At 40.4% G+C, this 12,703-nt stretch overlaps 1 protein-coding gene across 2 annotated transcripts in view; it reads right to left on the bottom strand.

Annotated features, from left to right (window-relative positions):
* The window catches only part of QSER1 (glutamine and serine rich 1), a 44,389-nt gene that overhangs the window by 18,788 nt on the left and 12,898 nt on the right, over window positions 1-12,703 (bottom strand). For both annotated transcript variants that reach the window (XM_074543805.1, XM_014269922.3), the window contains exons 2-4: window positions 9,387-9,496; window positions 8,044-8,208; window positions 1,073-4,771 (exon numbers count right to left, since the gene is read on the bottom strand). In XM_074543805.1, coding sequence (XP_074399906.1) covers window positions 1,073-4,771; window positions 8,044-8,208; window positions 9,387-9,496 — 3,974 coding nt within the window. The remainder of the gene's footprint in view (window positions 1-1,072; window positions 4,772-8,043; window positions 8,209-9,386; window positions 9,497-12,703) is intronic.

Raw genomic sequence — 12,703 nt, 5'->3', positions numbered from 1 at the left:
TTGCTATGTATTTTTCATGTCACACCTAGAGAAAAAGAATTCTCCCTTTCTCCTTCAATCTAAAAAGGGAAACCATTACTTCATTCTCTCTTGTTAAGAATCAGCTTACAGGTCACGGGTTCTGAATCCTGAGAAGAGTTAAAGAAATGTTTCATTTCTCCCTGTGATTATTTTGGAAGACAATGGTATTTCTCTGGAATTAGTACAATTATGTGATTGCCTGCATAGTCTCTAATTGCTCACCAGAGGGGAAAAATAATATAAATCTTTACTGAAGAGACCTGTCCAGGCAAAAACATTCTGTATGCTGAAAATGCTTCAAAACAAAGCACCCTCAGTTAAAAGCTCTGAACATGGATGTACAGCACGGATGTAACACAACTGAAACTGCAAAGTGTGGGAAAAACTAATTACTGCTGTGATCAGTGGTTGCTGCCTGCCCCTCCCTGCCCAAACCAACCCTTCCCAGGTTTTGTTCTTTTGTTAGTAACCTATCAAGATGGAACTACAACACCCTTGATCAATATGGCTCAAACAACTCCTATCTTGCACCATGAGAAGTTTACAAATAAATGAGTGCAGTTTACAAGAGCCAAAGTTTTTTCACACACGCATCCAGTGCAACTTCATTGTCACAGAAAATGGGTGTTTACCTAGCAAGAGCTTATCACCTGCTGATGGCAATTATTAATGTATTCCCTTGCTAGAATTTTTTAAAAATAGGTTTAGAACCTGTGACATGTTTTGTTGATGTTCCCAGATGAAAATCATATTTAGTGTTTCAAGCCAGAATCAAAGAGAACACAAACTTTATTCCAACTCTAGGCTAAAATGACTTTTTGGCATTAGTCCTATTTAAGTAGCATGAAAAAGTTTATTTACATATTTTCTAATTGTGGAAAACACTATTTTAGTCCATAGTCAATACACCTTTTGAAGAAAACTCTTAATTGTGGCCAAAACCAAATCAAATTAAAACCTTTACCTGAAGAGAGATAAAATTATTCTTTTTTTTTGTCCCATCAGCTACAAAAATCTCCTTCAACATATGCACCTGTAGTAACCCTTTTACCTGATTTGATCTTTTTCTCAGATGTTTCATCCAGGGCTGACAATGCAGTAGAGATGCTCTTTTGAAGATCATGATTACCACCCACGGAATCATCTTCATCGGAAGAAAACGAAGGCAGCGTTTCTAAATTTTTCTTAAGTTCCTCATCAGCTTTTTTGGTTGGACTTTCTCCACTGACCTCAGCAGCCACAGGTGCTGCTGCTGCTGGCTGAGGCTTTGCAGAGGGCTGCAGGCAAGGGGCACGAACTATTTGTGTGACTGGTCTCCTAGTCCTGTTTGGCATTCGTACAGCTGGAGTGGAAAACTGTTGCCTAGGCCCAGACTTCAGAAAGTCTAAAAAAGATGCAATAAATCCTGTTCTGACTTCAGGCTGTTTTTCTTCAACTTCTTTAATTTTTTGCCTCATTCTTTCCTGATGTTGGTAAGTATCATAACAACCTTCAGAAACAGGAGAAGAGTATGTGAAACATGCATCATTTCCTCTTGAATTTTGACGTTTACACTGTCCACTTCTTTTTACCTGTTTCTGAGTTGCACTGTCATCTTCTGCAGCATTTTTGTTTTGGCTTTTTCCTTTGCTTTTTTTCTTCTGAAGGTTCCCTTGAGTTAAATCTTGGCATTCTTCTTCAGTTCTATTAATGGTTCCATCTGAACTTTGGGGCACAGACAGAGGTTGCAATGGAACCTTTGACTGGTTACCTGACACTGTACCATCATCACCACCCACACTGAAATCATTCTCTGAAGCAGCACTTTCCTCACTCAGGCTCCTACCACTTGAAACAAACTCTGTCTCCCTTGCATTCAGTGCACCATCAACAGAAGCTTCATTATCTTCTTCAGACTCATGACTGACGCTGGATTGTTTCTTCACTCGCACAGCCTCCTGCTCCTCCTGACCAGGACCAAGGGTGGGAGAGGTCATTCTTATTGGTACAGTCTGATCAGAAGTTTCAAGGTGCTGCTGATCCAGGTTCACAGCTTTTGTCTGTATTGTTGACACTGGGGTAAGATTTAGAGTAATTTGGCCTCCATTCAGAGAAATATTATTTCTGCTTGCTGGCTTTCCAACTACAGTAGGTGAGGCACTGAAAACAGAAGACACGTGTCTGGAATCCAACGATCGGAACTGCGTTTTAGACTCCTCACTATTTTCAACAGTTTGGATTTCCTCTTCATTAGAGGCTGATTTGGCAAAGTCAGATGGTGTCACTCCACAGGCTGCTGCTGTTGCTGCTAAGATGTCATCCACGTTGGATAATATATTCCTCTCATCGCTGAGAAGCATAGATTCTGGGAAGCATATCGAACTAAGAGAAACAAATTGATTTTTTGCATCATGTTGATTTGTCTGAGTAAAATGATCTTTTGCTGTCAAATGCTGCTGTAGTGGTTTTGAAGACTCAGAAATGTCCATTTTCATTACTTCTGAATTCTGACTATGAAGCTGCTGCTGAGAATGACCCCCATTGCTTTGAACAATGTGACCATCCATCTGAAGGAACGGATGTGCCACCTGCTGAGGACTCTGTATTCTTTGCACTTGTGGTGATGCCTTTGCTTGTCCTAAACCCGACTGCAGGATTGACTGGTGAAGGATCTGCAAGTCACAGGTTGACTCCAGCAGAACCTGAGCGCTGGGCAAGCACAGCTGATGACCGTGTCTTAAAGCATGAGGCTGCACCTGTGGTGGCGTGCTAATGACTTGGCCCTGCTGCTCTTGAGCTTTACTGTCATGTACCTTATGCATAAGGGAATGCTGCTGGTTTAGCTCCTTAGCACTCACTGCTCCCTGTGTTGTTCTCATTAAATTCGTTGTCTTTTTGATATCATGGCTTAGGCTGCTGATGTGGCCAATGTGTTGGGAAAGCTGTTCCACAGAACTGACCATTCTTTCATCTTTTTTTGTTCCTTGAAGAGTAAGTCCAACAACCTGATCTTCAAGACGAGAGTTGCTTCTGATTACACTTTGAGAGTATCTGTCATTTGCTTTTGAGACCCTGTAGGACGCATCCTGAGCATTGATCTCCTCTTCTGTCAGGCTTTGAGTGGAAGATTCAAGAGCAGCTTGCTGTTGCAATGCCTGCATGTCCTGCATTGATAACTCCTCCTCCTGTTTCGATGAGGCGTACAAGTTAGAGTCAGACTTCCTTTTAACATAGGACTTTGTTTCTGAGGAAGGTCGGTTGTTCTGCAGCGTCTGGGAGTGAGCTGGGGATGCAAAAGGAGACTGGACAGATGGCAAAAACTTTTGAGACTGTGGAGAGGAGGATTCTTGTGACTGAGAGTTCTGAGAAGAATGTAAAGAAATATAGTTTTGATTAGGGCTGGAGGCTGGAAGAGTTTGTACCCGAGGAGAGGCGTTAAAGGAAAGAGAAGGCGACGTTAATGTTAAAGACTGCCCTGAAGAATAGCTTTCTGAAGGACTAACAGCTGCTAAAACTTGTGACTGAGATGAAAAATTAACTTGGGACTGGGTAACTGGAGATAAACCCTGAGAGTGACTAGAAGAGTAGTTCTGAGCTTGGCTGACTGAAGAGAGTTCCCTCATTTGCCCAGAGTAGTTCTCATTTGGAACTGAGGTCAATACCTGTTCCTCTGAGGAGTAACTTAAAGTCTGACTGTCAGAAGTAATAGCTTGTGATTGCCCAGAAAAAGTCAATGTTTTATACAGTGAGGGCAGCTTCTCAACCTTACTGGATGAGAAATCCTGTGAGTGGCTGACAGGTGGCACATTCTGAGCCTGGCATGAAACGTAGTTTTGGGACTGACTGACGGACAAGAGGCTGGGGAGCTGTGCTGTAGAATAGATCTGTGCTTGGCCTGTAATGACAGAACTCTGGTTTTGTGCAGTTTTGGGATAGCTTTGTGTCTGCACAGTGGGAGCTACACTCTGAGGCTTGGGGGTCTTTGTTGACCTCGGAGGCTGCTTCATGGAACAGTTTTTCACTTTTGCAGTGGAAGCAGAGGGAAAACCAGGCGATGGAATTGCAGATGTGTACGACTGAGCGAGTTCCACTGTGACTTGAGAAGTCTTCTGCTGTGGTCCTCCATTGCTCACCTGAGTAACATCTGCAACTGGACTGCAGGATAACGCCGAGTGCCTAGACGTATCCTGAAAGTTAACTCCACTCGTACTTGTTAAATAGCTGTGTAAGGAATGCTGTGAAACACTCAGCTGAGGCTGGACAGACTGAGTACTCGAAGGCCGCTGGTGGTGTTTGATAACACTACATTCTCGCTGAAGTGCTCTGTCCATGGAAGCAGTGGAACCAGTGAAGACAGATGTGCTGTAGGCCTGAGACACCTGCTGGGCTCCTCCAAGGGTCGAAGGCAACAAACTGAACTGAGGCTGCAAAAGATGGGGCGCAGATTCTTGAGCAGAACGATATGTTGATGACTGGGGGGGCACACTGGTACTCAGAACGGAGCTGCCCAGGCGCTCGAATGTCAAAGCGGTTGGAACAGTGCCTTGGGATGTTTTAATCTGCAATAAAGGATCGTGGGCACTTAAGAGACCGTTGGATGTAGCACTGAAAGTGGCGTCTTGAAGGGTAAGAGAAGGGGTAGTAGCAAAGTTTCTGCTGCTGAAGGTGTTGGGATGCTGATACGCTGACAAAGCAGAGGTTGGTGGAAATGTTCCAGAGGTTGGCAAAGCTCCAGTAACAAATAGTTCTGTGGCTGTCGAGGAATGCATACCTGGAAAAAACAAAAACAAAACAAGGAGGAAAAAGGAGCATAAGAGAGCTTTAAAAATAACAACATTGCATTTCTTCTTGCAAGCTCTTACAGCATTTACAAATATCATGTTCTTTAGAGTCACCACCCTTTTAAAAAACCCAAACATACATAGGGAGGCACTTATCATGGGTAATTTTCAAAATGGAAATGTGGAGTTTTTTTAGAATGTCAAACTCTATACCTGCAGTGAATTGCTGAAACCTCATATCCTAAAGATGCAAATTGTTGATTAAAAAATTGTACAAGATTAATTCTGCTTTGAAATGGAAGGCTCTTTACTAGTTTTTATTTCAGTTTAAAAAGAAGATCATACTAGACCGATCAAAAGCCCCAGCCACCTTTAATAAACAGTAAAAAGGCAAAATTACACCTTAGCAGTTGTGATACATACACAGTTTAAGAAGCAATCCCATCTCCTGGAGTTACCCTCACCAATAATTTTATAACTCACTTTATGGGAAACATTTCAGAGCATACAGTGAGACAGCTAATGGTCTATACACTCTGCAATTCATTTTCTTAAAGGAGGGGTTTGACTTTCAGTACAAGCAGTAAATATAATTTGTATGCTTTCTGAAGTGAGAGTCCCAAATATCCTCAGACAGCAATTATCTGCATGGTGCAGTAACAACTACCCAAATGAAAAGCATATTTCTTATTTGCATCCAGCCATGGGTATGACACCCTGGCTTAAACAAGATTTCTCAACAGAATACACTACTCCAGCTGAAACAGGAGTATAAAACTCCCTTGCAAGCTTTGAGGCTTAGAGCAGTGATCCATATCATTCACCCTGTAACCCTGTAATCATTCACCTTGCTTTTCACCCTGTAACTTGCAGACACTGGTGAAGTTTGTGTACTGTTTCCAAAGTCTACCAAGAAAAGCAAAGAAGACAAGTTTATTCCCAGAGAAGCTTAAAATTTTTGCAAAGGATTCTGTTTCCTCTGAGAAATTTACCAGGGTATGCAAATCAGAAAAAATTAAAATCAGTGGAATGACTTGACCTTTTTAGATTCTTCTTGCACTCTTAAAACACTTTTTAGCTTAGCATCATTCAAGAACAAATAAAAACTCTCAGTAAATCAAGCTTGTTTTGAAACAAATACTTCAGTTAAAAAAATATTTCACTTTACAATACAGTAAGTCTTCTTAAGCTGATTGCAACTTAATCATACAATTGCTTTTGAAGTTTCAGGTGAAGCTGAGAAATAAATTCTTTGTTTCTCCCTTTCAGCCCAAGACAAACTGATATGAAGAGATGTGATAGTGAAGGAATGCCAAGGTATTTTTCCTTAGTCAACAATAAGGTCTTTCTGAGTGAGAAAGCATAATCAGTGTTTTAATGCACTTTTCCCCCCATTCTAAAAAACTGCAACATCATGTTCAACTGGGTTCTCTTTTACTGCTCCCTACTGCTAACACAAAGGAAGAGCCATCTGGAAGCCCCTAAGAAAGGGTAAAATTTAAACCTGTTTAAACTGCAGATGTTCATTTCTCATCTACCCTGTATTTTACCTTTTTCTTCCATAAATCAAAACCATTCCAAATACCTCTAACTTCTTAAACCAGACAAGAGCCTGTCACAGGAGCACTACCACGGCAGAACTGCTGGGCTTTATATTCTAATATTTGTTCAGGAGCAGACAAAAGGCATGGCAAAGGACTAAGTTGCATGCACAGACACACCCTCACAACCCTAAGAAATCAGAACCCTGATAACACAGATCAAAGGAACACTTGGAAGGACAAATATAACAATGTTCTTCTTTTTTCCCCCAAAATCAGCAGTGGGGGGTTTGGAGAAAACCCCAAAGAAAGAAACCCTTCTGAAAACAGGTCGCTTTGCAGAGTGAAGAGCTCTTGCTTTCCCTCAAAGAAGTTTGTGAAGATAAAGCTCTCAATAGACACTTGGGAGGATCGAGGGTCACAGAAAAGCAGCAGAAGTATTAAAGGACAACAGAAAGCTCAGAGAACTGGCAACAGTGAAAAATGGGCTTACTAATGAGCTCTTAGTAATGAGTACTGACAAGTCTCCCAATCATTGGTACCAACATCAAACCTGACCCACAGCATGTCTCCCCCTTCTCCACAATTCACTGTTGGGCAGGCTGCAATGGAGAAATGCTAGGACAAAGAGAAAATGATTTCTTCCCAGCTGACATTCTGATGGGCCATCATAACTCTAAACTCACAACTGATTTATACTAAGGTTGTTTGCCAGATTACCAGTGGGCATCTTCATCTGTGCTCCTACATATATGCCTTTGTTAATAGTGAGTTAAAAGCCACAGTCTCTAGTCTCAACTTTTTGAGCAGCTCTTCACAGAATGCAGCTGCACCTTACCCTGAACAGAACGAGTGCAAACTGTCAACACAAGGACTGCTCCACTCTGGCTACCTTGTGCCTCCTCCCCAAATCAGAGCAGCAATCACACAGCTGCACTGAGACACAGATCAGCCTGCTGATACAGAGGAAATCCATCCCACCAAAGGAAAAAAGCCACTCAAACATTTTCTGCTAGATCAGTGAATAGATCCAATTCACTGCACAGCTGCACAATCACTCCAGAAGATTAACCAGAACTTGAAGCTACCCACAGATGCAGCAGCAACACTTATCTTGGTGTGACTGTCTACAGCAAGCTCAAAATCTGCACTTTCCTGCCCTGCACAGAAGGCTTGACAGATGGGGGAGGATTGGGGAAGGCAGCCAGTCTGCCAAAAGAGATGGCACATTTGTTCAGTTGTAAATTAGATCCCTTATTTCTATCTGACATGCACCTCAGACCTTCTTTTTGAGAACACCTTGCTCATTACTTCTGTGTACAAAGGGGCCAAAGCTACCCATAGATTTTAGTACTAATAGCACAGAAAAACTGTCATAGGGAACAGAGTTTGAGAGTGAAAGATTTGCTAGGAGGAATAGGTAGTGTGCCTGAAAATGCTTAAAGTGTTAGTGAGACTAATTCCAAACAAAGCTGGGGATATAAATTTGACTCTTCAGACAGAATAATATCCTATGTATCTAAATTCCTTCTAAACAACCAGAACTTCTGTTCATTTAAATTCTTTGCTAAGATAATTTCATTGATTTTGAAATTGTTAAATATGGAGATGTAAAAGAAGTAGAAAACATGCAGCCTTTCCAGTCAGAATATTTTTGTTTCAAATTCTCCCAAACATCCAATATAACAATGATAAAATTTATTTAAAGAGAAAATGTTCACCTGTCTGCCAGGAAGGAGCCCTGAATTGTGGTAAAAGGGTAGATCCTGAAGAGACTGCCTGAGCAGTACGAGACTCAATAGCAGAGAGAAAATTCATAACTGAAGAAGTTTCCTTAGTGTTACCTCCAGCACTGTGCATACTGGTATCAAATATTCCTGAAAGACCTGGATGACAGCAGAGAGAAATGAAACAAAACAGATAATTCAGATGAAATTCAAAGAAGCAAAATCAAATAACAGATATATGTTCATAATTCACTAAAAACCCCCACCTTATGAAACATTAGAAAATAAAGTACATTGATTTTTCTGTCTTTAGCTGTTACGCAGTGTTACAACTGTAAATTGAAACTTCAGTACACATTTTAAAACCTATTATTAAATGTATGTCAAATATGATGCTTATAACAGTACTTAGGTACACCCTTAGCTGAAGATTCACTCTTCTATTTTCACTTGGTTAAACATTGAGAATTCCTCCTGAAGCATGTCCAACTTTTCTATATCCAGTTTCTCCCTTTTGGGCAGCTTATGGAAGTTTGGATTTGCATTCCCTGTTTCAGCAAACACCTCCATGTGTTTCCCATTGCTCAGACCTTTCCATAGCAGGGGGCTCAATGGGAAGCCCTGGTGAGATCCAGAGCAGTGAGTAACTGAGATTATGTCCAGACTGCAATTCCAGCCCTCCATCACCCTGATCAGGGACCTGGCCAGGAGATACAGACTCAGGGCATGAGCTCAAACACCTTTCTTTGGAAGCTGTGTTGCAAAGTGAGCATGAAGAGGTCAAGCCCCATCTTCTGGGGGATCCAGACAGAGGGTATCATCAGGATCAAAGACAGACCCCAATGCAGCTGTCACACAGCCTAAGCCACTGCTACATTTTCAATGGACTTTAACTTTTCCCCAGCAGGGTCTCAGTGTGCACATGGCAGTACAGCAGCAGAATGCTCCAGCTCCCATCAGTTCTGCTGTTTGCTTTTTTGTTTTGCATTTCTGCCACTGGCTCGAAGGCACACGACGTTTGCCCTCATACATAGGGCAAATCCTGAAAAGCTGTATTCTAACAAATAAGTACAGCTGTTTCAAAAAACAAGATACCAAGCATAACCTCCCTTTATATTTTCCTTTCTATTTACAACTTTTTGATAAAAAGCTAACAACTGTTAACTTCCTGCTACACACTCAGCTTTTCTAATACCAGTTGCCACCGCTTACGTGACAAACTCCCTTTGATTATATAAAAATTCATTGACTTTAATCTAAATCACATTACAGTTGGTTTGTTTTTCCTTTTTCTTCTGTAGCTATTTTAGCAGTATTCTCATGATAAGGACAGTTACCAGCAGGATGTTGGGTAGTTGAGTATCCAGGAAGCTGATGAGAAGCTGTGTATGTCTGTCTGTGAAGGTCTGTTTCTGAATGTGATGAATGTCCTCCTCCATAGCTTAAACTAAGGAAGAAATTAAACATTATTAACAAAATGTACACCTACAGAAATAAAGAACAGTTATGAAGTATCAATCACAAGCCAAAAAGTTACAGAAATACAGGGAAGCAAAAGCCCAAGATCAGACAGATCTAGTTCTGCTAGAATATCACAAAAAATGTTAAGCAGATTAAAAATGTACAATTGAAACCTAAAAAGCCAAAGGGTTTAGGGTGGGGAAAAATCTTACAAAAATCAAAGCTGACCACATAAAAGTTTATAAAGGACTAGGTCAGAAAGACAGAGTTCAGCTGTAAGAAACACTCACTGGGCACTTTTTGTAATGATTTACTGATAGCAAGTCTGCAAAGCAGATAACTATGAATACATGCCCACTTTAACATTTCCATTTTTAATTCCATTGAAACTTACAGGACCTCAATTAAAAGGCTGAAATGACTGGGAAGCTGCAGGAGCAATAGTTTTTAAAAAGGTTTTGGTACTTTTGGTACAATTTAATAGAATTGACAGTGAAAGCACTACCAAGTGACAAATCCATCTTCAGACCTCCTAGCATTAAATGCAAGTTAATGATTCCCAGCTTTTATTTAACATTTTTAAGTGAGTCACCTAAATTAACATGATGTTTAAATCAGGCTTAATGGAAGCACACATAAAATATAGATTGTCAGGGTCCATGCAAAACCAATAATGCAGAAAAGAAATAAATGCAATCTAAACACCAAGCAACCTTAGGAGCTTGCCAAAAGCCCTAATGATTTCCAGTTTAAAAAGCAGAAAACAGAGGGAGAAGCAAAACAAACCCCAAACTTTCAAGCTTCCCCAGACTCAGCTCTGCATACCACCTGTCAAATAGAAGAAAATGAAAGCCAGCATGACCAAGTAACCATCTACCTGTTTCTTTTCTTGCTTTTGGACACCAGGCTTATGGGTAGCTGCTACTTACTCCAGTGCACACGTGAGACTGCTTCAAATTCAAAATTCAAGCGTAAACAAATGCCAAAAGAACCCAAACAAGGAAAGCCACAGCCCTCCCTGCTGCCTGCTCCAAGGGAGACTTCCCTTATCTTTCACCCCTGGGGATGAGGGGCAGGCACTCTGCACCAGGGAAAATTAAACTCTCCATGCCAGGAATCATGACATCATGGGAAGCTTTTATAGAAGACACCAAATAATATAAAAATTGGCAACACTGCTGGCTTTGCTTCATTTTCAGTAAGAGGCAGATGAGCCTCTTAGAGCATTGTGACCTGCACACATCATGAGCAGCAAGTCCTGTCTGTGCAGGACTTTCCTGCCTGAGATGCACTGTCAGGGGATGGATTTTCCACTTCAGCAATGCTCTATAGTCAGCATGCCAGGCTACAGCACAAGCCTAAAGAATGAACCAAAATCCTTTGAAAAAACAAAGAACCTCAGCTACTGCTTTTCTCAGTTGTGCTCATTGTCTAGCACTTTAACACCTTTCACAGCAGTAATTGCAATTTAGAGAATTGCCAAACCTAAATTCAGAGTCAGCAGATCCCTGTGCTTATGCTGTAGAGGACAGATCTTTGTGCAGTTCAACTCTATGCATCAGCAACTGATTTCTATTATATGCTGACTGAAATCTAACTATTTGCATCACTGCTATGGACAACTGGCAGACATGATTGCATGACGCTGTAGATTATTTTTTTTATTTACAGCATTAAACAATTTCTATTATTTCCAGACCAAAAAAAAAAAAATTGCAACAGTGTTCTGCAAATAAAACATTATGCAAGTAATAAAGACAATTGAAGTACAAGTATTTTCACAAGAAAAATTTCAAAGTTAAAGTAGTTTAGAGTTTTGGAACAAACACGCACAGCTGGGGAAAAAAAACCCCAAACAGAGAACTTCAGGGACATGAAGCTTTCTTCAGGTCTTTTTAAGAAATAAAAAAGCACTACATGAGAAAATAAGTTTCTAAACTGAAGCATGGCAGATTGCTCACAAGAATTACCTTCACTTACAAAAATATTGAGGTTGTGGAAACTTTCCTGCAACAGCAATAGGTTGTATTTAGGTTTTCTTGCAAGTTTACCTAATGCTTTTACCTATATAAAAGTGTGTGTGCCTTTCATACACATTTTAAAGGCAAACTCTAAAGTCCTGCAGCAGCACAGCTTCCTTTTCCCATTCTGTATTTTCAGGTGAGAGGCACTTTGGTGGTGTCCAGGCAACTGGGGCTATGCTTGGCACCAAAAGCTCTTCCAGATGCAGCAGGACCCAAACCCAGGACAGTATATCAAGCAATTTCACCTCATTCCTCCTCTTTAATTGTAAAAGCAGAAAGTCATCAGCAAAAAGTGGATGAACTTTAATTAATCACCTGATAATTAAAAAATGTGTTGCGAGGTTTTTTTTGTTTGTTTGGGGTTTTGTTGTTTGTTTATTTTAAATTTCTATTTATTCTGATTGTTCAAGACTGTGATTAATTTCTCCCTTCTTCGCTCCTGTACAATAAACACCTTTTTTTGTAAAGGGCAGGCACAGTACACACAAATACCACGGGACACCATAACACGAGGCTGCAGACCAGAGGCAGAATCCTCTGGAAGATAAAAGTAACTTGTAAAACAAACTTGGACAAAGACTTTGTAACAAGGAGGGTGCTAGAATTAGCACTGGGATACAAAATAACCTCTAGACATCAGCACTCAGAAACACTGTTAATTACTAGAACCTCAAAATTCTAGTAATGCTCAAAATTCTAGTAATGCTGGGCATCTTAGAACACACTAAATATATGATGGTGCTTTTTTGCTTTTTAAATACAAACTCCCAGCTCATAGTTAATGCAACCGCAACCTCAAAAATGAATCTGTCTTTCAATAAAAAACACTGTATTTATTTGAACAGTTAATTGTTTATTGTATAATTACTGCTTGCTGGAATGTAGATTCTTATCTCAAAAAGCCTTGCATATATGCCTTCAGTTTACATAAGCTTATCCTAAACAAGCACTGCAATCTGAGAGATTACTGCCTTAAGGTTTCTTTTCATAAAACTGAACTTCTAAACAGATGAATTTACACAGCATGTAATTCACATATCAAAAATACATCCAGCATGGCAAACACCCTCATGGCTAGCAAGCTCTGCATGCTCTTGTTTGGAAGTTTGTTACAGTTGTGCAAGTTGTTGCTTGTCCTGAAATGTCAGATAAGCTACTGAAGGAACATT

Source organism: Zonotrichia albicollis, chromosome 6, assembly GCF_047830755.1.
Source record: "Zonotrichia albicollis isolate bZonAlb1 chromosome 6, bZonAlb1.hap1, whole genome shotgun sequence".
Lineage (NCBI taxonomy): Eukaryota > Metazoa > Chordata > Aves > Passeriformes > Passerellidae > Zonotrichia > Zonotrichia albicollis.
The sequence above is the reverse complement of the archived record's forward strand: the minus strand, read 5'-3'. Positions and strand labels throughout refer to the sequence as shown.